The sequence below is a fragment of the Corvus hawaiiensis genome, chromosome 13, assembly GCF_020740725.1.
Source record: "Corvus hawaiiensis isolate bCorHaw1 chromosome 13, bCorHaw1.pri.cur, whole genome shotgun sequence".
NCBI lineage: Eukaryota > Metazoa > Chordata > Aves > Passeriformes > Corvidae > Corvus > Corvus hawaiiensis.
In genome coordinates this window covers 10465072-10488653 of record NC_063225.1, presented here as the reverse complement: position 1 = coordinate 10488653, position 23582 = coordinate 10465072, and the positions used below count along the sequence as shown (strand labels likewise).

General features: G+C 46.3%; 3 protein-coding genes across 8 annotated transcripts in view; 1 reads left to right on the top strand and 2 right to left on the bottom strand.

The window, feature by feature from the left end:
- The window catches only part of LOC125332407 (gonadotropin-releasing hormone II receptor-like), a 33153-nt gene extending 15912 nt beyond the window's left edge, over positions 1–17241 (bottom strand). Inside the window, exons 1-2 of one of the 2 annotated variants that reach the window (XM_048317196.1) lie at positions 15726–17241; positions 5990–6136 (exon numbers count right to left, since the gene is read on the bottom strand). The gene's annotated coding sequence lies outside the window, so the exon portion shown is untranslated. Of the gene's footprint in view, positions 1–5989; positions 6620–15725 lie in introns of those variants that run through there. The other variant, XM_048317197.1, reaches the window with a different exon arrangement.
- Positions 1525–12654, top strand: LOC125332401 (cartilage intermediate layer protein). Of its 5 annotated transcripts, none has more exons than XM_048317186.1 (10): positions 1525–1672; positions 1788–1854; positions 3379–3492; positions 4286–4369; positions 5126–5179; positions 6613–6798; positions 7906–8220; positions 8327–8435; positions 8876–9033; positions 9626–12654. In XM_048317186.1, exons 3-10 carry the CDS (start codon positions 3435–3437, stop codon positions 11986–11988), a joined length of 3327 nt encoding a protein of 1108 aa, XP_048173143.1. In that variant the 5' UTR covers positions 1525–1672; positions 1788–1854; positions 3379–3434; the 3' UTR covers positions 11989–12654. The 5 variants fall into 5 exon arrangements, with proteins under 5 accessions (XP_048173143.1, XP_048173140.1, XP_048173139.1 ...); XM_048317183.1 differs by having other exon boundaries at positions 1781–1854; XM_048317182.1 differs by having other exon boundaries at positions 1755–1854.
- Positions 17242–17334: 93 nt separating the features above from the next.
- MTFMT (mitochondrial methionyl-tRNA formyltransferase) lies at positions 17335–22611 on the bottom strand. The gene is made up of 9 exons (XM_048317201.1): positions 22462–22611; positions 21797–22009; positions 21279–21401; positions 20364–20466; positions 19733–19808; positions 19103–19194; positions 18487–18568; positions 18098–18180; positions 17335–17783 (listed from the first exon to the last, which is right to left on the bottom strand). Exons 1-9 carry the CDS (start codon positions 22584–22586, stop codon positions 17583–17585), a joined length of 1098 nt encoding a protein of 365 aa, XP_048173158.1. The 5' UTR covers positions 22587–22611; the 3' UTR covers positions 17335–17582.
- Between the last annotated feature and the right edge of the window lie 971 nt (positions 22612–23582).

Sequence of the window (23582 nt, the reverse complement as noted above, 5' to 3'; positions counted from 1 at the left end):
TGGGGTTTGCATGAACTCATATGTCCCAAACCTGCTTCTGAAGCAGCACACATGTCTCCAGGGCTGGTCTTGAAAGAGACACGCTAGAGAGAAAACAGCCATGCTGAGGAGGCTACAAAATCCCCTGCAGAAATGCCTGCACCCACACTGGGTTAGAGCTATCATCCCATTTCCATAATGTAAGGAATAACATTTTATTCCTTTTGCAGAACAGCACATTTCCTTACCCAGCAGTGAGACACATGGAAATTGATGCCAGGATGTGGGCAAGCAGCCAGTGGGACTGGAGATGTCTTGCCAAGGCATCGATGCTCTGCTTAGTGTGGGTCAGCTGTGGTGGGAGGTAGGTGCCATCTGGGGAAGATGAATTCCTTGCTCTCTGCCTCAGCACCTTTCCCACGCCTTGTCCTCATCATGGCGAGGAAACGGAGATGAGCTCCGTGTTTATGTCAGAGATCTGGAGCTTCCAGCTCACTGGGCACTCCTTGCCCACCAGATAAACATTCTGCTGTTTTGGGCACATCTCAGATGTTTTTTCCTTTTCCCTCGTAAACACAAACAGGAGCCGGTGTAGGTCACCACTGATTATTTTTTATGTGACATCTTGATCTGTGTTCTTCCTGCACCACTCCCTTTGGCATCAGGGCTGACAAGGATTACCATGAGGCAGCTTGGGACACCACTGGCCCCCACCGGCTGCCCTAACACCCGTCCCCATTCTTTGGGGGTAGCTCCTGATACAAAGCATATGCTTTCACACCACACTCCTGCAGCAACTGTCTGCACAGTCCAACAGCTCTGGGGCTGCATGCTTGGGTGGCAGTCACTTGCACAAGGCCACATGCTTTCTCAACACCCAGGAGCCCCGAGTCCACAGACCAGCTGCCACAAGTTCCATGAGGAAAATATGGCTGCAGAGGGAGGAAAAACCTGGAAGGCTGAAGCCAGTGTGGGGCAAGCAGGAAACTCTGGTTAGGGGTCATTGCTAGGTCTCCCCATGGCTCGAGGGAGATGCAGTCACATTTAATTACAAGGATGGTCCTGCCTCTGCAGCTCTGTGCTACCCCAGGTGTCCAAACCAATCCCACTGGCTTTGTCTCACATCCTCACAGCATCCTCATTTGACCCCTGCCAGAGCCAGCACAGGGGCAGAGGTTGGCAGGCAATGCAGAGAACGGTGCCCAGCTGAGCCATACCACACACCTGCAAAACGGGGCAACTCCACATGCACTGCTGGGGGGGCACCACGTTTGTCCCAGACCAGGTAAAGCCAAAAAAGCATCCCCCAAACTCACTGCCTGCTCACCGTATCTACACCTTCAACACTCAGCAGCATCTATTTCAGATCCAGACCCCGTGTGAACCACTAACAGTGACGGTGCTGTGCTGCGATGCGGTGCCCACACCGGGACGTGGTACCCACACCGTGCCCTGCCCCGCCACCAGCAGCAGCCGCCACGCCGTGGCATCGCCGCAGGTTTCTGTTTACCATCACCTTATTAAGGGATTATTCAAGCTGCGGTTTCCTCGCGCGTCCGATCTGTTTGTGCTCGCGGCCAGTGGCTCGCTGCCATCCCCTAAGCTACACGCCGGGCTATATAAGCGACCTCGCCGCCTCGGCGGCGGGAGGCTTGTACACAGCTCGGCTCCATTCGGCACAGGGGAGGTTTCGGTAAGCTGCAGCTCTCTCTCTCCCCCTCTCTCTCTCCCTCTCCTTCTCCTTCCCAATCGGCTGCAAATCCCTGAACCCGCAGCTGACAAGCCCTCGTCTCGCCCGCAGATCTCAGCTCGGCTGGCGGCTCCGTGGTGAGAAGACGGGACTCTCCTTAAGTGGGGTTTCAGTGGCTTTTTAGGGTAAGAGAAAAAAACCCAACCCAATCTTGCTGTTTTTCTTTCCGTGGCAGATAGTGGTTATAATTCTGCTGTGCTAAAGCAGCTTAATTAAGTGCGGCTGTGATTGAAGGTGAGGTGGAAATTAATTAATGGGCAGATGACGGCACAGAGGCTGAAAAACATAGATGAGGATGCAGTTCCCTGCGTCCCGCTCCTCCCTTCCTCGTCCCAGCTAATGGGCTTGGGGAAGGGTTACGGGACAGCTGGAGCGGGGGCTTGGGGGGCTTTGCTCACATGGGGCTGTTTGATCTCCCGTGGCTCTGTCCCACGGTGGCTTCCCCAGCCCCCTCCCAGAGAGGGGACACAGGCAATTCCAAACCTTCCCTGCTGCCAAGATCCAGCCGCTTGAGCCCCCCTTTTCTAGCATTGCATGTCTGGGTACAGAGGGATGTATCTCAATCCCAAACCCAGTGCTGAACAAGTTGCAGTCAGCTCCAAAAATAGTTGCCAAGTGGGAAACAGGATTAATTTTTTCCTGGTTATTGTCTGGCTGTGAGTTCACGACCCCACCATAAGCCCACAAAACACCGCTCATGTGTTGCTTGTTATTTTTGCTTCACTGGGATTTGCTGAGCCATAATCAAAATATTTCCTAGTCCCACATTCTCCGGTCTCTGAGGGGATGGTTAGTACCACTTACAGATAACAGAGTGTTCTCACCCCTGGCTGCTGTATGTCAGCCCCATTTTATGGGTAAACTGAGGCACCAAATGACTGGAGCAATATTCTCCCTTCCTCCCAGTTCATCAATTTTGGGTGCATAAAGTAAAGCACCTGGAATTCTAGCTGGTGGCACTAGGGGTAACACCAGCTCCATGGGCACATTCAGAAATTAAAAACCCAAATGCTTGAAGCTCTAGGGCAAAGGGACTCACTGAAAACAAAATCTGAAGTGGCTGAGCTGGTGAAGAACGACACAAAGCCTCAGTCCCACATCTGTGCCTGTGGGAAAAGGAAAATATTGAGCTTCTTGCTACATTTGAAGGAAATACTTGGCTTGTGCATGGGGCTTTCCACTTTCAGAGGTGCTCAGGAGCCTTCCCTCTCACGCTCTGGGATATACTGGGCTAAGATTCTATCCTCACACTATGCCCAGTTTGCAGGCAGAGGGATGGAGATGTCTCTGCTCCTGTGGGGAGCACAGCTGGGTGCTGGGGGTCCTGCGGAGCTGCGCGGGCTGTGAGAGATCCCTGCAGAAGTATTTAAGCTGTTCCAAGGCATGTTAAGGAGATGCCGTTACAAAGCAGTGCTCTGCAGAATAGATTTGGGCTCAGATGTGATGGTGAGAAGCAGGGGGAATGCGAGCACAGATGTGGAGCCCCTGCTGATCCCCACTGGGGGAGTAGATGAGGAGCTGCTGGGGGTGGGTGAGCAGGGGATACAAGTGGCCCCGTGGCATGTTTTGGAGTGGTTCAGCCTGGGAGAAGTTCCCGGAAAACAGCAGGACCCGAGTGAGCCTCGACACAGTTGGGCTTGTCTCTGCAGGACTGGGGAAGGCGTGGGACAGCTGTGGAAGCCCCTGGTCACCTCTGGAGACAGCAATGGTCACCATGAAAGCCTGGATCCTCCTCCTCCTCTTGGGAGCCACATCCGTTTTAGGTGAAGGTTAAATGTTTCCATTCTGGTCACTGTGCTGTCCCCTGCCCACGCCAGTGCAGGCACGTCTGTTGGCAGCCACTGAGCCAGCAGACACAGCCTGACATCGATGCTGGGTGCTGGTCTGGGTCACTGTGGCGTTTGCCCAGCCAGACAACTTCCACAAGGACTGGCTCCCATCCAGCCCCCAGAGTTCAAGCAAAGCCTGTCTGCGAGTCAGCAAGCCTCTGTATGACCAGAGATGAGCTCCCCAGCCCACTGGTCATGCTGAGACCATCCCTGCCTGCTGTCCCTGAGACCCCATAGAATCCAGTCTGTACCCACAGGAGCTGGGCACAGGGGAGAGCTGGTGCTGGGGCTCAGCTCCCCAGTTTATATGGGACTGGTCCCCAGGAACCAGCCATGGCCATCAGCTCCCCTCAGGCACGCAGGTAGCCAGCAAGTGCAGAAATCCGTTCTTGCCCCATAGGGCAATGAACCTTGGATTCATTTCTCCTTGCACATGGAGAGGCAGGAGATATTTTATCTCTCCAGCTATAAAAAGATGAATCAATCTCAGCTGCTCCAACAGGAAGTACAAAAAACTTCTTGTGATAAGGGAAATAGAAAATTTGTATCATACCTGAGCTGCAGTGATGCTGTGGGACATCTCTGTTATGTCCGTCTCTTGGCATCTCCTGCACTGCATCCTACAGGAGCTCTAACCAGCCACAGTCCAACGGGAAAGCTGTAATATTGAACCTAAGGATGCCCAATTCCTTGAATCTATTTTATTCTTTCATTTATTGACCCTTAGGACAAAGGATTCTGAAACCAGCCCTCAGCAGGGTCCAGATAGGACCGAAAACCTTCAGCCCGCTGGTAATGCTCAGCATGGAGAGTAAGTTAATTCCCACCTTGGGTGGATTTTCCTCGCTGGACAATTTTTCCAACAATTTAGAACTAACCAATATTATTTGAGTAGAAGAGGACATTTAGGGTTAGAATCACTCTGTGATTCTATGATTTAGGAAATGGAATAAATGTTAATCATCCACGACCCCCTGTAGGGTTTTGGCTATCACTGACACATGCTGTTGGCTCCTCTCCTGGAAAAGGGAAGGTCAACGTGTGACCACAGCCCCAGCTCCTGCGGGAGGCACACACGGGCCGGGAGGGTGAGAAGATCCCAGGAATGGGCCAGCACATGCTCTGACTGCCTTTACCCTGCCCAGACTGTCCCCACACCCTGGGCGGTTTTGTGACACCATTCCTTTAGAATCAAAGCCTGTGGGGAATAATTAACCTGCAGAGCCCACTCCGCTCATTAATCCCCAGGAGATGCCCCAGCCTCTCATCTTTACTGCCTATGGCTCAGGATTTAAATTCTAGCAGGCACTGAAAGGGCTGGCCATGCTGAAGGATTTGGGGATTTTCCCAGCCATTTGCCCAGCTCCCAGCAGCTCTCTTAGCCACTGGGAAGAATCAAAGCACCAAAACCACGGACACTGAGAGTTCCCCTCCACTTGCTGAGAGGTATTTTTAGGAAAACTACCAGTAAAATAGTTTTCCCCTCAAAGTGCATGGCACAAGGCAGTGATGCTGGGGCTGGCTCCCTGGCTGGCAAACCCTGCCTGAATCACCCCTCTGCCCACAGGTACAAGGAGCAGCTCTCGCCAGGGAGACCCGACCTTCACCTACATCAGACGCAGTATGTTCCTGCTGGCCGGTGCCACGGGGTAGCCCTGTCCCTCCGCATGTCCCCACCAATGCTCAACCCCTCAGCTTCTCCCTCATCCTCTACTTTCTGCTTTTTCTGCTGTCAAAGCACTACCCAGAGCCATATAATGCCATTTTCCTCCACAGGATTCCCCTCCTCATTTCCTATCATCACCAGCCCTGCAGATTAAAGCAGCTGATCCCAAACAAACTTAGGATCTTGCTGAGATCCCGGTTTAATCTGTTGCACATTAAATTTTTGCTTGGGGCAAGCACAAATAGGCATTTCTCCACAGGATGTGACCACCCCAAGCCCACCTCCTCCTGCATGGATGCACAACTTGGGATGCTGAACCAGAGATACCGATGTGCCAACAGATTAAAACCTTGCCCATCTAAGCCAAGTGCTCACTCCAAGCCAGACATGACGTTTCCATATCTGCTCTCATTTAAAGGGTCTTTTCCACCCACTTGCTTTTATAAGCCAGGATCATTTTCAACCATCCATTCACAATTTGAACAGTCCAGCTCTGTGTCTGTCTGCCTTTCTAGGAAACAAATCAACCTGCTCTATTACAAATTGGGTGGAAGAATAGGTATGGGAGATGACATAGCACACATCTCCAAGAAACTTCATTTTCAGAAACTTTAGTCACTAGCACATCCTCATAAACATTATTAGAACACTGGCATTTTAAAAAAAGCCCAAACCACAGACTCGGAGTGGATCTCATCCATTCAAAGTAGCTTAAATTAATAACATCTAGTAGCCCAGTTAAAGAAATTCCTTTAAAAATCTAACCTCATATTAAACTCTCAATGTGTTTTGCAAATTTTCTCTGTTTTACCGATCAGCTGGCTCCCGACATGCTCAGTCTGCTCGGTAGCATCTTAAGCTTCTGGTTTGCACACAGTAAAAGTGGTGCTCACAACAGGACACACGCTGCCCCTATAGAAAACATATGTTGAAATTTGGTTAAAGATACTCAACATGATCATACCAACAATTTTACCATTTTATAACTATTTAACCACTCTACCTTTTTTTTTACTATTTAACCACATTTGAAACAGACAAGTGTTGCCCCTCAAACAACATTTAAATGAGAATGTGTGTTTGATTTCCTTAAGCCAAAGTTATTCTACACTAAGCATAAGCTGCCTGCACTTTGCTCCTCTTGGGTTTATCTTAATCATCCTGAATTTGGTAGCCTGCAGGGAATTAAGTCAGAAGCCTTCAGATGCCTTCTCATGCTTTAATTCCCAGCTCCCTGAACATGCTTTGAGTTTGTTTAATCCATGTGGTGCATAATATCCAAATGTATAGTCTGAGTTCTAGAGAAGCTGCTAAAACCCAACTGCCCATTTCTGGGCAGCTGTATGTGTAATGTGCGCCTCAGTAACACACCACTGATGTTATTCAAGGTCCACTGGTGCAAGATTCAAAAAGGTTTTTGTCTCCATGGTCGAAATGGAGCGAGTGCTCAGCAAAGTGTGGCCAAACCGGGGTGCAGAAGCGTACCAGATCCTGCCGAGCTGAGCGCCTCTGGGGCGTGCACTGTAATGAAGCAACTGAGGAAGGGCGGCTCTGCATTGGACATGTTTGCTCAGGTGCTCCTATAACCTCACTTACGGGCAGGGGAGGATGTCCTGGTCTCACCACTGCACAGGTGTTTTACTCCCTTTGCTGTCATTTTACCATCTTTCTCTCCTTTACCAGAATTTAGTGATTCCCAAGCAGGGCTGGAGAGTAAAAAGAGCAGAGCAGGAGGAGTTTATAGCCAAACAGAAAGATAACAGGGACTCACAATATCTTGGAGATATAGAAAAAATCTCATTAATCTTGTTATAACGGCAGCTCTCAAGGTGGAGCCTGTGACTGCAGACAGCTGCCTCCGTGCAACCTCCAGGAAAGAGATGATTTGGGAATATCAAATTGCCATAGTCCCTGCTGAAGGGGCTTGTAATTAATTATATTATTCTTACAATCCCCTTTTAACCAAGTAATTCTGAAAACATTCTGAAAACATGTTTTGTGCAGAAAAATTGTTTCAGGTTTTCCCTGATTTCTTACATTTATTTTCATCTTTGAAAAATCAGGTAGCCACTGTACAGGGATGCTCTGTGATTGTAAAAGGAATGACCTGAGCCTTGGGAAAAGACAGATTATTATTTAGGATTAATCACTATAGGTAAATGAGTACAGAGTAATATTTGGGAGACCAATTGTTAAACCCATCAGGTAATGCTCACTTGGCAATTACCCCACATCCTGCTCAAGCCAGGATACTATTGAATAAGGGGAGACAGCTTTTGGGAAAGACCAAAATCACAACTTCTGGGCATGCACTGGTAACAGAAACCTAGAAAGTTTATGACATTGAATTTGTAATTTTGCCAGGGTTGAGCTAAGAGCTCACATGCTGATCTGGATTCAAATTTCCCTGAAATTCAGCCCTTTGGGGAAGATAAATAGCAGTTCCTAGCTGCAATTATATCCACGTGGCTGCTTTCTACTAATTGTCAGGTTCAAAATGACATTGTCCCTGCCTTTCTGATGCACAGCTGTGGATAATCAGGAAAAATATGTTTTGGATACAATTTGCTCCTTATGCAGTATTTGCCTTATTGCATCTAAATTAAAAGCAGACACAAGAACGTGCTGTGAGTATTGTGGGGACTTGGGGCTGGTTTTTGATGTGTCTGCTTCTCCTCCAGCCTGCAACATCACCTGCCCTATGGGCCGTGTCAATGCCGACTGTGACACCTGCATGTGTGAGGATGCCACCCTGCACGGGAAGGTGTCTCTCGAGGATGGGTCACCTGCTGCCGATGCCCGGGTCTACCTGCAAGCCAAGAAACTCAAGCTATTGACAATGGCCGATAACAGAGGCATGTTTAGGATCCCCGGAGTCTGTCCTGATGGGAAAAACACCCTTAAAATAAAGAAAGCCAAATATGCAACAGCGACTGTCACCGTGCCTGAAAGCGACCGGAGAAACCTGGCAATCCAAGTGCAACTGCACCGATCAGGTAGCCCCAAAGAGGGGGGATGCAGGAAGCTATATGCAGGCATCAGAAATAAACTGTGGTTTTATGGGAGGAAGAGTAATGAGATGGCCTTTTCCTTTTCCTGCAGGCAAACCCTACGTTTTCAGGAGCCCTGAGGACAAAGCCAGGAGAGTGGGACAGAGTGTGTCACTCTGCTGTGATGCCCGAGGGAGCCCAGCCCCCGACCGCTACCTCTGGTAAGGAGCTTGATTTCAACCTGCCAAAAGTCGTAGTTGTCCCATGGATGCCAGTTTTATCTCCTTACCATCTCCATAAATGGGGGGGTTTAGCTATAAAACAGTTAAATACTCTGAGAACTGATGGCTGCAAGTGATGGCTTCCTCACAATGGCACAGCAATGTCATCTGCTGAGGGATTCATTGGAAAAACTCAAAGAGTTTAAAAACCTCATCAGACACAACTGGCAGCTCTGCCTGCCTGCCAGCTGTCCAGCAGCCACATCTCAGTACTGCCAGCAGTAGGAGAAAATTTTTTAGGTGATACCACCTAGCCAAACAAAAACCAGGGAAACTGAGGCAGGAAATCTGGCAAAATCCACATAATAGGATGCAGGATTAAGCCATCACTGTGCTCCAGCCAGACTGTCAGCCTCTGTCTCCTTAACTGTTCCTGGCAGGTACCACAATGGCTCACTACTGGATCCCTCCTTGTACAAATATAAAAACAACCTGATTCTGAAGAACCTGAACAGTGGACAGTCAGGAGAGTATTTCTGCAAGGCCAGCAGTGCTGGGGGGTCGGCAAAGTCCCAAGTTGCCAAGCTGGCTGTCATAGGTAAGAGAGTTATGTGCCTGATGCTCTCCAAGCAGCTGGGGAGCTGTTGGTGTACAAGAACCAGAAACTGAGATACATCTGGTAAAGAAAAGCCACAGGAAAAATACTTGAGGTTTATAACGTTCATCTGTTTGCAGATAAGCTTGAGTGAGCTGGTTATGAACCAGACGCTCCTTACAAACCAAAGCTCTGGATTGCAGGTGACCTACCAAGCTCAACCTGCTGCTGTCAGATTTCTCACTGGACTTGCTGCCTGACATGGGAATATTTCTGGTTGTTTTTAAAATCCTGGGACACATTTTAGTCTTGCCATAGTCAAAAAGCCAGGCAGCAGCAGAGTATCTAGCTGAGGGTGGGTTGGATGACTATAGTGGATAAGCAGGAGCTGGGATGCTCCCGCAAACAGCTCTTAATCAGGGTCCTAAAGCTAAGGCTGAGCTGCTTCCTTCACTGAAATGAGTTAACCAGCTAACAAAAATCCTGCACAAACCTCATTGTTTTTAGGAGCAATGTTTAGCTCTGAGGTTTCAGACAACACAGTGATGACTGTACAATTATTTCATGCTGCTCATTAAGAAATCCTATTCAACAGGAAGACAAGAGGCAGCCTGTGACCCCCAACCCCAAAGCCACCTCATCCGACTTCCTCATGATTGCTTCCAAAAAGCAACAAACTCCTTCTACTATGATGTGGGCAAGTGCCCAGCAAAGACCTGTGTGGGGAAGCTGGATAAGGGACTTCGGTGTAAGGACAATGTCTCCTACTGCTGCGGGGTATCCAAGATGGAAACCAGGGACATCTCCTGCGATGGCTACACACTCCCCACTAAAGTCATTATCGAATGTGGGTGCAAAATATGCACCGAGACCAAAATAATGGTTCGAGGCAGAGCCACAGCAGCAGATAATGGTGAGCCCCTGAGGTTTGGCCACATTTACATGGGGAACAAGAGAGTGAGTATGACCGGCTACAAGGGAACCTTCTCCATCCACATTCCAGCAGATACGGAGAGACTGGTTCTAACTTTTGTGGATCGACTGCAGAAGTTTGTGAACACAACGAAAGTTCTGCCCTTCAAGGAAAATGGAGGTGCTGTATTTCATGAAATCAAGCTACTAAGAAAGAAAGCCCCTGTTACACTGGAATCCACCGAAACAAATGTGATTTCTTTGGGGGAAATGGAAGAAGATGATCCAATTGCTGAATTAGAAATTCCTCCCAATGCATTTTATAGGAAAAATGGAGAGGTCTACAGTGGCAAAGTGAAAGCCAGCGTGACATTTCTGGACCCGAGAAACATCACCACAGCCCCTGTGACACAAAGTGATCTGAACTTTGTAGATGAGGAAGGAGATGTATTTCCGCTCCGCACATATGGCATGTTTTCTGTGGACTTCACGGATGAACAGGGTACAGAGTCCCTCAATGCAGAAGAGGTGAAGGTTCATTTGGATGCTGCTCAGGTCAAGATGCCAGAGCACCTGCAAGAGATGAAGCTTTGGTCCCTGAACCCAGAGACAGGCTTATGGGAGGAAGAAGGGGACTTCAACATTGAAAAAAGCACGCGGCGCAAACGGGAGGAGAGAACTTTTTTGGTTGGGAACATGGAGATCAAAGAGAGGCGTCTCTTTAACCTGGATGTCCCTGAGAGCAGACGGTGCTATGTCAAAGTCCGAGCCTACAGAAGCGAGAGATTTCTGCAAAGCGAGCAGATCCAAGGGGTTGTAATTTCTATTATAAACACGGAGCCAGAACCAGGGTTCTCCTCCAACCCCAGAGCATGGGGCCGTTTCGACAGCGTAGTCACTGGTCCTAATGGTGCCTGTGTGCCCGCTTTCTGTGATGAGCAAAACCCCGAGGCCTACGGAGCTTATATCTTGGCGAGCATGGGGGGTGAAGAGCTCGAAGCTGTGCCCTCTGCTCCCAAACTCAACCCTGCTGCTATTGGGGTCCCACAGCCATACCTCAACAAGCTCAACTACAGGAGGACAGACCACGAGGACTCCAACATTAAGAAAACAGCATTCAGCATTAATGTGGCCAAGCCAAGCCCTAATTCCCCAGAAGAGAACAACGGCCCTATTTATGCCTACGAAAACCTCAGTGAATGCGAGGAAGCTCCACACAGTGCTGCTCACTTCAGGTTTTACAGGATAGAAGGAGACCGGTACGACTACAACACTGTTCCCTTCAGTGAAGATGACCTCATGAGCTGGACCGATGACTACCTGGCGTGGTGGCCCAAACCCATGGAATTTAGGGCCTGCTACATTAAAGTAAAAATAAATGGGCCCCAGGAGGTGAATGTAAGATCTCGTAACATGGGTGGGACGCACCCACGCACCATTGGCAAACTCTATGGCATCAGGGATGTCCGCAGCATCCGTGACCCCCGGCAGCGGGACGTGTCGGCAGCCTGCCTGGAGTTCAAGTGCAGCGGAATGCTCTTCGACCAGGACCGTGTGGACCGTACACTCGTCAAAGTGGTCCCACAAGGCAACTGCCGTCGAGTGAGTGTCAACAGCATGCTCCATGAGTACCTGGTGAACCACCTCCCCATGGCTACCAACAATGACACCAGCGAGTACACAATGCTGGCACCTCTTGACCCACTGGGACACAACTACGGCATCTACACAGTCACCGACCAAGACCCAAGGATCGCCAAGGAAATTGCCCTGGGCAGGTGTTTCGACGGCACATCTGATGGCACCTCCAGAACCATGAAGAGCGACGTCGGTGTTGGGTTGACTTTCACTTGTTCGGAAAGGAGCGCAACAGAGCAAAGTATCTTCCAGTCTCAGAGGAACTTGGGCCAGCAATCTCCAAGGAACTCAGGCCAGCAGTCCATCCTGGTTCTGCCAGGGCAGAGCCCCGTGTACCAGAGGCCGCCAGCAAGCCGCCGAAACAACCAAGCCAGGATCCCGATGAGAGGTCAACGTCCCACCTACTAGAACTGTATAGGAGCATTGGTAAAGTCACTCACACTCAATTAAATATACTTTGAAAGCAACATCAACCTGCTAAATAACCTAATTGAAAGCTGGTAGGTGTCATTATTTATGAGACATAATTAAGGTGCCATTTTTTTTTCCCCACCAGAAAGGAAAGATATAAGGCGAGAAGTGGGGGCCAGCAGTAGTGAGTTTGTGTCTTATTAAATGCATCCATAAAAATCTTTTTTCTGCCTGACATTAAACAGCTTCATGTGATAGCCTAAAGGGAAGACTAAACACATGATTCAATTAAGTCATGAACATAAAACATTTTTCTGTTCTGCATCTGCAGACTTTGCCAGCCCAAGTACCTGTACAGTAGTTGGTAACATGAAAAGGAATAAACTGATTTCCTCATACTGAATTCAACTGCAAGGTTTCGTACTTGAAATGTAAGTATTTTATTTATTTCTAGCTTGTTTTAGAATGATTGTATTCAAGCTAAACTACTGGCAGCTGCATTTCTAAGAACTCACAGGCTCAATAGCACACAGAAGCCATGTGGATTTGCAGACTCCACGTGGACATAGCTAGAGTTTTCTCTTGCTTCTTGCATTATTTGACAAGAAAATCCATGCTCTACGATAGGGTAGGCTAATAAAAAAAGTAATTTTGTAACTTCGACAACGTGTGTCACTTTTGTGTTTGAAACGCCCGAGTAAATAAACCACATGTAGAGCTGAGTAAAGAATAACCTGCAGGATTTCACCTTTCTGTTCACAAACAGATCACAGTTTTATCAGTGTGAGACTGATCCTGGATATGGGTGAGGGGTTTCATGGGTGCCTGGTTCTCCTGCAGGTGCAGGGTTTAGCCATGGCATGCTGCAGTCAGGGAATCTCTCCCCAGCTTGTGGAGAGTCAGCAACGGTGGTGGGAGAATCAGAGCAGCAGGTCCGGGCAGGGATGAATTAAGGAGTGGCACAAGATGGAGGTAACAAAGAGGGCTGGGAATGCGTGTTTTAAGGATGATAGGAAACCAGGCAATGTAGAGCGATGCTGGGTGGAGATAGGGACAGGCTTCCCTCCACACTCAGAAGCAGGGAGCAGAAGGATCTGGCAAGAAGCTGCTCTTAGCTGAAGGTACAGCTGGTCACAGAAGGGTCAGTGATCCCTCTCCAAGTGACCTATTAAATTGTCCCTTCAAGCCCCTACCCTTTCTAGACTGAAATCAAGGACCTCATAGCACAGAAGACGTGTTTACAGGCAAACACTGGCAATAAATTTTTGGGATGCAGACAAGCCAGCAAGTCTCTGACACCAAAGTTCCCACAAAGAGAGAGAAAGATGGATGCAAACTGGAATTCAAAACACGTGCTCCAGCATGGATTTCCCTGTCCTGCCCCATCCCCTCCTATGGATATGAAGCCAGTTCTAGGCCTATGCTGCCATACCTACAGCCCATCAAGGGCATAGGGAATCTTTCAATAGCATTTAGCAAGCTTCAGAACCAGTTCTCAGGTCTGATATATGGCAGTCTGAATTATGCTTTAAGAGATAAAAAAGAGCCCTTAATAATCCACTCTTTAATGCAAATTGAGAGTTATCAAAGAAAAGCAGAAAAGGAAGAGCTGTGGAATACTCTGGCACATCCTCTTCATACCAATGAATTTAGACTCTGTGTGTTTTCTTTTGTGTCTAGTCTGCTGCAAGGGCTTGGCAGAAGCTGGAGCCAAGGCAGCCAGTGGGGAGCACTAGCCTTGGACCTCTTGGCTTGTGCAGAGAAATGTCTCTTCCCTCTGCTCCCCTCCTCCTCTGCAGACAGAGAGCCAAACCCCCAACTTAGTTTCATCACTTTGAGAGTGAAGTAACACAAATGACTTCTACAGACTAACCCAGGAGATAAATGGATGAAAGCAGGCTCAGGATCCTATCCCTGTGCTGCATGTGGGCTCGCCAGTCAAACACAGCAGAGTACAGGGCTCTTCCTTCTGGGGAGAAATGTGTGTTTAATAGCACTGAAATGGTCACGGCCCTACAGCCTGGAACAGCCAGAAGCTCTCCAAGTTTCCCCAAACTGTCCCTCTCTGCAGCTTAGCGCTGACTTGGAGGAACAAACTAATCTGTGCACTGACTGAGTCCCTGAGCTCTCCCAGGAGGCTGCTGGCAGAGTGTGCTGGATACAGAGCAAGACAAGAGGTTTCAAACATGGGTGTTTAAGCACTACCAACAGAAAACAACCTTGACATAACAACCACTCACTGCTAACACTTCACCACTACTGATGAGCCACCATCCCAATACATTAAGAAAAGTTTATATAGGAGCAAAGCTACAGCAGCTCCTGGCATCTGCTACTCAAAACAAATTTTACGCTACAGCTCAATGTCAGTTCTGACTCCTCCAGTTCTGTTTACGGTCAGTGTATGGCAGTGTCCTTTCTGCAACCTGAAACCTAACTCACACTCCCACATATCAAGAGAGCATCAGCTGGAGGAATGCAGGAAGGCTGGGACTCAGCTCCTCCCTCAGCCTCAACCTTTGGACCACCAACCTTGAGAACAGGCTGAAGAAGGAGACACGGGTCCTAAACGTCAGCAGGTTTGTGACTAATGGCAAAGCATCTCCCATTAAGGTCACTCAGTTTCCAATCCTCAGATAAATCCACTGACCTATCCCTCCCATTTTTAAGGGAAACTACTGCTTCCCAGAAGCTATCAGGATGTTAACAGATAGGATAAACAAAAGGAGAGATATTCTTGCCTAGCCTCAACCAGCAAATTATTGGGGGATTTTGCAAACAACTTTATAAAAAAGCTCAAGTACTCCTCTGATTAGTCACTTATACTTTTTGTTTATTTGTAATGTTCAGAAAACCAGAATAAAGAGGTTTCCTAGGAAGCAGGGGAAATAGTAAGGTTGCGGAACATGAAACAGATGCATCTAATTGTGAGTCACCAGCATCTTAGGAAATATAACTCCCTCTACTAACATTTATTTGAAACCCATGATGAAATCATCCCTATCTAACACCAGAGCCCTTCTGGTGCCCAAACATTTTGCAGTTCTGCCAGTAATTTGGTCCCAGTGATGTTAAATTGAGCTATAGTGGACACTGGGTCTGTGAATACCTCTGTTGCTTTCCCTCTCTCCTCTGAGAGGAGAACAGCTGTTTTATTTTGCTAAGATCCCTTTCCAATGGCCAGGATAGCTGTACTCAACCTCAACAGTGGTACTGGGGATCAAATCACTGTGTCTGTGTTCCAGAGTCAACCCTGACATGCTATTCCACACCTCATCAGTGAATGCCCCATTTTTGGTTTGTCTGTTCTGCAAAAATAATCAGATTTTCATTACTTACTGAGTTAAATCCCTGCAGAGCCATGTGAAAGCAAAGTTTCCAAAGAGACATTTTGGCTAACAGCTGCCTGGGGAACACCAATTCCCTTTAAAACTTCTCTACCATGCCAAAAATAGCATGCCCAAGACCTTCTCCATAAAAAAAAAATTAATCTTACCTTCTTTTGCTCCATAAAATGACTGGGATAAAGTTGTGCATATACAAAGCTAAGACATTAACTGTTAAACAACATAGAACTGTCTAATCTTTTATAACCTCTCTCACAGAAAGCAAGAGAAGCCTTAAAGCAAACTCGGCACAGATCAAAAGATTAAGTTACAAGTACATGGGATCCTGGCTGCAATATGGTTTAGACATTATTCACTATTAAACAACTAACTGAAGACGTTCTGTACCAGATTTTCACCATCTTCGGTCCAGCTGTCCTTGGTTTTCACCCTAAAGGGATGCAGCGAGCTCCATCTACAGGGATTCTGGGCACATGCCACCTCGAACTTCCCAAAAACACAGGGAAACTCTTCCTGTTGCTTTATGCTTTAGTGAGAAACAGATAATTATTGTCTGCCACCAATACATCTCACACTGGGCACGACGTAAAACTGAGGATGAAAGATACACAGAGGAGTGAAAAGAATTTTCCTCAAGTCACTGCTAGGAAGAAACTGTTGATTTAATAGTTTGGTTATCTAAAAGCTTTCAACCTGGACTCTTGTCTGAACTTTTGGCACTGTATTCTTTCTGTGGGAGTCACACCTCGCTGTTCATTTTCCTCAGGTTATAATGAACCAGAACTCATTTTCCAGTGCCTAGGGATCTGAAACATCTGAAAAGTTGAGTCCCAGTTAACCAAAACACTTCTCCTAAGTCCAAAATTCTTTATCATTAGTGCTTAAAATTATCTCTAGATTGTGGTGGTGGGGTTTTGCCATATAGCAATGTATCAAGCCCCACAAAACTGCCCAAACCACCCCCCATCCCCCCAAACACACAAAAAGCTCACCCTTCTATTGGCATAAAGCAGTAACTAACCTTTATAGACTGATCTGAACAGAGTAAAAACAAAATCACTCCACAACTTTCACTTGCAAAAAGTATCAGGGAGCAAAACACAAAAATACATCATTTTCTTGGAAACAAACTTGCCAGATTTAGAATTTCTGCAGCACAAATTGCACTGAGTCTGCGGTCAGGAACAACAGGAATTCTCCACAGGAGCCTGACTTCCACCTTGCTGTTGTTTCCAGTTTTTGACTCTGATTCATAGGCTTGGATTTCTTGGAGGGCCGTGTGTTTTGGAAAACCTGTCAGAGATAATTAATTGATGGACCAATGGCAATAGAAGAAAAATATTGCAGCAGCTGTTTTAACAGATGCTTCTTCACAAACATTTTAATCCTTACGATATGACACATTTTTCTAGATTTTTTGTTTTTACTTCAGCAGAACTCAGGAAAAGCAGGAAAAAGTTAGCAAATATTAGAACAGCTCCTAAGATATGGTCGTCTTTTCTCTGCTGTTATACTCAGTGCTACGTTACTACTTACAAGATAAAAAAGTGTAAGAATCACAAGTTTTGGGGTTCTTGACATGAAATACTTCTTGTATATGCCATTAACCAAAGACAGATTGAGGAAAATCTTGGATAACAACTCCTCATCAGGTAAAAATCTCTTCTGTCAGAAAGTAAAATAGTAGAACATAAATTTTCTGGATTGAGGGCACAAAAATTTTAAACAGGACGTATCCCAGGATATGAAAACAGAACAGGGAAGGAAGAAAATCATCACGGACAGGAAAAGATTCTCTAATGTTCCCAGCTAAATTATTCACCTCAATGCAGGAGTACAAAAAGAATTTTATGATCCACAATACCACCAAACTAGATAGTCTGTGTCTCAGTGAGCATTAGAAAAGCACTGGATTTTAGTCTTTCCAGATCCAAATAATTGTCCAAAACTTATGCCTGAAGAAAATTATACCAAAAGTCCTCAATACACCCCTGAAAACGTTGTATAAAAATAAATTTATTTTGTAACAGTGGAAACAGGGATTTATTCCATATCTACAGCACTCATGGAGATTCTCCTCCCTGATGGAGAAAGAGAAGTATCTTCAGGAACCCACAATGAAAACATGCAGATGACAGTAAGATCAAACACTATGGGAAGAAATCCCTTAATTAAGTTGAATGTTATAGGTGGGCTTTGAAATATTTTATATTACCATTAACTTACAGACATTAAAAAATACATTTACTGCTTTATATCCTGTGCCAATATTCCCCTCTCTTTCAGAGTCTTTTTTGCCATGCTAAGTTTGAGTGTTTGAAATCTGCATTCCTCATGAACGATTCTTCGATTCTGCTGGAACCAAGAGTGCATATATCCATTGTAGAAGTCAACTGCTGTAAGCTTCTTCTTTAAAACGACTGTTTTGATTCCAACCCAGCCTTCCTAAAAATACAAACAAACAAAAAAAGGCAGTAAGCTTCTTCCATGTTTAAAGTTATCTTTAGCTCCCATAGGCTGGCTTACAGAATTCATTTTATTCAATGTCATCAGGTCTATAAGTCGAATTCCTGCTTGCAGGTGTGCAAAGCCTGTTAGAGGAAATTAAAAGTTCACGGTATTAAATAAAAAAATCTGTTGCTGATCTAAACTAGTACAGAGACTAACAACAGACAATTAAGACAAAAGTTATGCACCACGCAAATACTAAAAACCTCATCTTTAGGGCAGTGAATATAAAACAAATGGGAAAAGCCTACCTTGCAGCGAGCTATTAGTGTTTGGGAAACTTTATGAAACAGCACTGAACCAGGAACAACTCCACAGTCATTTAGTATTTGATCTAAAAGCAAAGAAAGATCATCCTGCATTTTTATGCCAACAAGTACAGAAAAGGTTTGAACCTCTTCTGTTCTTTTGAAGCATGATAACCATCTTGAGTCACTATTTTGCTAAAAAATACGTTATTGTATTCTGTGTTTTATTACAACCAAGTGAGCAGAAACAATCAGAACAGTCATTCTTTGGCACTGCTCCATATCTGATCCATGAACTCACTAAGCCCTGATCAGTCACACCCCTTGGCCCACATGGCACTAAGATTCCTAAAGAAAATGGTTTAAAATTTTAATAATTTAAGAGTAAATACCATAAAAAACAGGGATATTATCCGCTTCCACAAAATCCAGAAGTTTAATGGTAGTACCCTTCCAGAGTGTCTGCAAAGGAAACTGGAAACAGATGACACATTGAGAATATTTTCACATTTCCAGGCAACTGTCTGATTTTCTCCTTATGCAAAATACCTCTGATAATAACACTAACAGAAAATTTAGCTGTATGTCTAGATAGATTTTCCTTATCATATCTTGTTTTCCTTGTTCTTCCTCAAACCATTAGCATATGCAGAAGTGAGTTAAGCAATTAGCTACAACAGCTCTTCACTGTGGTTGTTTGCACTGTTTACTGTCATGCAGAGATGTCACTGTGGCATTCCAAACCTTCTCAAACACATGAGGGAAAATCTGAGTTAAGGAAACAACATAAAATTTTTGAGCTGATTTCACACATAGGATCAAGTCCATGAAAATTCTCCTCCACATTAATTCCACCTCTAATGATAAACTACCAGGATTTTAAAACACATGCTAGGTTACAGAGGCTAAAACAACTAAAATTGAGGTTTAGTGATTAGTTAAAGTATCTACGCCAAACTCAGCCATGCTATAGGACAGAAAAAAGTTCAAAAAAATCCACTGTCTCACCATACTCCCTATTGCACGATGCAGTTGAATTATTTGTGCAGCTGTTTGCTCTTCCCATTTTATACAACTCTTCGCTATAGAGATTTTAGGAGCTAGGGGGAAAAGAGAAATTAGAAGACTTCTTATTTTGTTTTGCATCTTAGCAAACAGCTGTACTACTTTATCCTATTTTAAACCTCAGTTTTTCCTGACCAATAGTGGGTCCACAATCCAGCTAAGGTACCTCAAACAACAAGTGGAGAAAAGATTTTGTAAACCCTCAATTTGGATTATTTATATTTTATTCTCAGTTGCTCTCTTATTTAACCATTGCACTGCAAATTTGTAACATGTTTACAAGCATGGCTGTAATCCTTCTGTCTGCATGACAACCATGAAGAATAACAAACTCAGATTTTGTGACATCAATAGTGATTTTGATATTGTACAAGTAACTGGAAAAAAAAATTAAGTCTGAAGAATTCTGAAACATTTTCCTCCTGTATGATTCTTTTAAGCCAGTGAAGGCAGTGAAAAGAGCATATTAGAAATTAATCTAAAGAAATACAACCCAGCATGGCAGGAAACTTAAGTTTTCCAGCTGATAAAGGAAAAAATGAACAAGTCACATTAAAAACAATGTGTACCTACCAAATGTTACTCCTTCTTTTGGCTGCTCTTTTTTATTTCTTAAACTTTCAGGCAAGTTCTTCAAAACTGCTAACAGCTGCAAAATTAAATTTTGTACAGAGTATTAGCCAAGCTAAGTTTAAGCAATAATAAGCAAAGTAAAACTTAATTTTTCAACAGTGAAACTGTCCGGTGAGCTTTTAGAAAATTGGCTCAGTATATTCAGAAGATGTGTATCATACACACACAGAGTAAAGACATCCTTCCCACTGAATCACAATTAAAAAACACAAGTGATTTTTTTATGGATGATCTCTTCTCTGATATTAATCCCAGAACAGGACTAAAGCTGACTATTAAAATAAAAAAGCAGATATTCATTTAAAAGAAAGAACCTGCACTATTTCCATAGACAGCATTTGGGTTCTTCACTGAATAGAAAGAGAAAAGCAACACACAGGACTGACGCTGACGGCTGATCATAGACCACTGAGCTCTCCTCTCAGCAAGGCAAAGTGCTCACAAACACCAAGCTTCACATCATTCTCCTCTTAAACTTGAAGCCAGCTCAGAACAAGATTAGTAAGAATTCTGTTTGCACATGTTAAAAGCAAAGTACCAGTCAGAAGTGACACAGCTGGCAGGACTTTACCATGTTTGCACCCATCTTTGCCAACATCCCTTCCAGCTCCTGTGCCGTACAGCGGGGAGGAACAGCAACCTCTTCTTGCTTAATAATTGGACCTACATCAAACCTGCAAGGCAGAAAACATACAACCATACTGGAGAAGCTGAAGCTCAGTTAGCAGTTCAAAAGTCTGTATTCGATATGTTAGCTCAGTTACTAACTACCCTTTTATATTTTCTCTTAAACTATTTTTCAGATGTCATTTCGCATTATCAAATGTTTGGTTCACAAGACAACACAAGGAAGAAAATATCAGATCTGTCTTGGCAGCAAGATTATCCTCAGCAAGCTGAGCCTGATATGAACATACAATTTACAGTTCAGAACATGAGATCTCAGAAGAAACAATCTGAAATACTCAGAGGAAATTTGTTTCACACTTTCCTGAGATCTATTATTAGACAAGCATTTAAGAAAGAAAAGGTAACTAGGATAATGCATTTTCACAAGCCTTTTAAGCCAGAGTTTGGACTGAAATTAAAACATATAATCTCTCTCATGCCGAGACAGGCAATTTATCCTCTGTCCACTTACAGGATGTTACAGGTGACTCTGAAGTCTGAAAACCAGACCTTTTCGGTTTATCATATCAAGTCTATTGACAAAGCTGTGTGACTGTTCCCTGTCTGTTCCCTGTGATAAAGTTAATAATTAGAGAAAAGGCCTGGAGTGCAAATTACACACTTACTAAAATACTGTAATTGTGGCAGATCTCATATGGTCAGATGAAGATTTCTAAGTGTTTCAAACTTAAAACACACACATTAAAAAAATTTGTGATTACATAGAATGAGTTAAATGATGATTTCAGCAATGATGATTTAAAGTCCCGAGAGGCAACAGCAACAGTGAGTTGTCTGCAAAGCACACCAAAGCTACCTTTTTGGTCTTATTTCCATAATTGTCACTCCAGTCACCTTATCACCATGAAGCACTGTGTGGACTATGGGTGCAGGACCACGCCATCGTGGGAGACAGCTGGGATGGACATTCAGCACACCACTGGAATGAAATGTTGACAAGTTAGAATAAGAATGGTACCTGAAACATATGTAAATGGATCTGCAACATATATTACAGTGAAACTACTATCTGCTCATACCTTCTCGTGTTACTGGCTTAAATATGCACTTGAAGGAAAATTCATACTACATAAACTTCAGTTTCTCGCCAAACACAGAGAGATGTGAGGAATAAAGGCAAACACATTCTGCTGAATATTTGCATAAATTTACATCCATGTGTCAAAGAACACTGAACTTCACAATGACAGCAACAGGGTTCAGGCTAAGCAGATGAACCCAGGGAAGCTGACCTCACCTAATGCAAATCACAGATGCTGCCTCAAAACTAGAGTGGAGCTTTGCTAACAGAACAGTGACACTGTCCACACTTACTATGGGAACTGCAGAATGAGGTCCTCGCTTAGGAGACGTCCAAAAGACGCCACCACACCTACATCAAACTGCCCCACAGGTCCCGTGTGTGGCCACTCGTGCACAGGCAGCTGGAGCTCCCTGGCACAGCTCCTCACGGGCAGGTCCCCGGGCAGGCGGGAGGGCAGGGTCACCACCTCCAGCCGAGACACAAGCGAGTCCTCGCTGGGCTCCCTGGAGTGGACAAGGTGTTGAAGGCGTCATGCAGGCAGACTGAGGCGAGGGCTGGGTTACCTCCACCCCTCGATATGCCCCTGTGCCAACCCCCATAGTCTCTGTGATCCTGATCCCTGTCCCACGCTCAGGCTCCCTCTCCCTCCTTTCCCTGCCACCCTCTCTGCCTAACCCACGGTCCCTCCCGCGCGACTCCACCTCATCCTTCAGTAACCTCTGAGCTTCATCACTAGCCGTCATCTCCCATCCCTCTGTGCCCAGCACTTCCCTCACCCTCTCCAGCCCCTGCCGTGTCCCCTCAGGCTCCGCGCGCCCCAGGGTCCATCTCCCCCCATCAAGCTCCTCCCTCACGTCCCCGTCCCCCGTGTCTCCTCTACCCCTCTCTCCCGGCCCCGTCTCGCCTCAGGACCCCCTCTCTCCTGGGACCCCTCTCCCCCGTGCCCGGGCGATACCCGGCGGCCCGGAGGGCTCGCAGGGCGGTCACGGCGAAGCGGTCGGTGCCGAAGAACAGGACCCGCCATGGCGGCCCCGCCGCCCTCACGCCCTCGCTCCAGGCGCGCAGCACCCGGGCCCGCATCGCGGGGCTCCCGCCGCGCGCGGCGATGACGCACTGGGATCCGCCCCGGCGCGGGGCCGCCCCTCAGGGTTGAGGCGGTGCCGCCATGATCGTAAAACAGAATTGCAGGGGAACCTGGGTTGGAAGGGACCCCCAAGGATCATCGAGTCCAACCCGTGGCCCTGCGCAGGACACCCCAATAATTCCACCCTGTGTCTGAGAGCGTTGTCCGAACGCTTCTTGAGCTCTGGCAGCCTTGGGGTCGTGAGCATTCCATGGGGAGCCTGTTCCAGTGCCCGACCACCCTCTGGGGGAAAAACCTTTTCCTGACATCCAACCTAAGTCTCCCCTGACTGAGCTTTATGTCGTTCCCTGGGGTCCTGTCTCTATCGACGAGAGTGAAGAGAGCAGTGTCTGCCCCTCTGCTGACCCTCGGAGGGATATTGAAGACCACAATGAGGTCTCTCAGTCTCCTCCAGGCTGAACAGACAAGTGCCCTCAGCCGCTCCTCATACCGCTTCCCTTCCACACCCTTCCCCATCCTCGTGGCCTCCTTTGGACGCTCTCTAAGAGCTTAATGTCTTTATGTTGTGGTTAGTCTGGAGAAGACCAAGAGAAGATCTCATCAATGCATAAAAATATCTCCTAGGGTGCTAAAAGGATAGTGCAAGGCTCTTTTTGGTGGTGTTCTGCAACAGGATGGGGAGCAGTGTCCATAAATTAAAACACAAGAAGTTCCATCTCTACATGAGGAAGAACTTTATACTGAGGGTGGCAGAGCACTATGACAGCTGCCCAGAGAGGGCGTGGAGCCTCCCTCTCTGGAGACATTCCAAACCCACTTGGACACGTGCACCCGTGTCACTTGCTCCACCTGACCCTGCCTTGGTAGGGGGTTGGACTGGGTGATCTCCAGAGGTCCCTTCCAACCAACAATTCTGTGATTCTGTGATATTGGTGTGGGGTGGTGGGAGCCATCAGGGCAGCCCCCAGGGTCTGTGCTGCCCTGATGGCTCC

Coding starts and splice junctions, on each gene's coding strand:
- LOC125332401 (XM_048317185.1), top strand. CDS start 3,435: ATGGTCACCATGAAAGCCTGGATCCTCCTCCTCCTCTTGGGAGCCACA. Junction 4,370..5,125: donor GGTAATGCTCAGCATGGAGA/GTAAGTTAATTC, acceptor CTCTGCCCACAG/GTACAAGGAGCAGCTCTCGC. Junction 8,221..8,326: donor AGTGCAACTGCACCGATCAG/GTAGCCCCAAAG, acceptor CTTTTCCTGCAG/GCAAACCCTACGTTTTCAGG.
- MTFMT (XM_048317201.1), bottom strand. CDS start 22,586: ATGCGGGCCCGGGTGCTGCGCGCCTGGAGCGAGGGCGTGAGGGCGGCG. Junction 20,467..21,278: donor ATGGAAATAAGACCAAAAAG/GTAGCTTTGGTG, acceptor TCTGCCTTGCAG/GTTTGATGTAGGTCCAATTA. Junction 18,569..19,102: donor ATCGTGCAATAGGGAGTATG/GTGAGACAGTGG, acceptor ATCTGTTTCCAG/TTTCCTTTGCAGACACTCTG.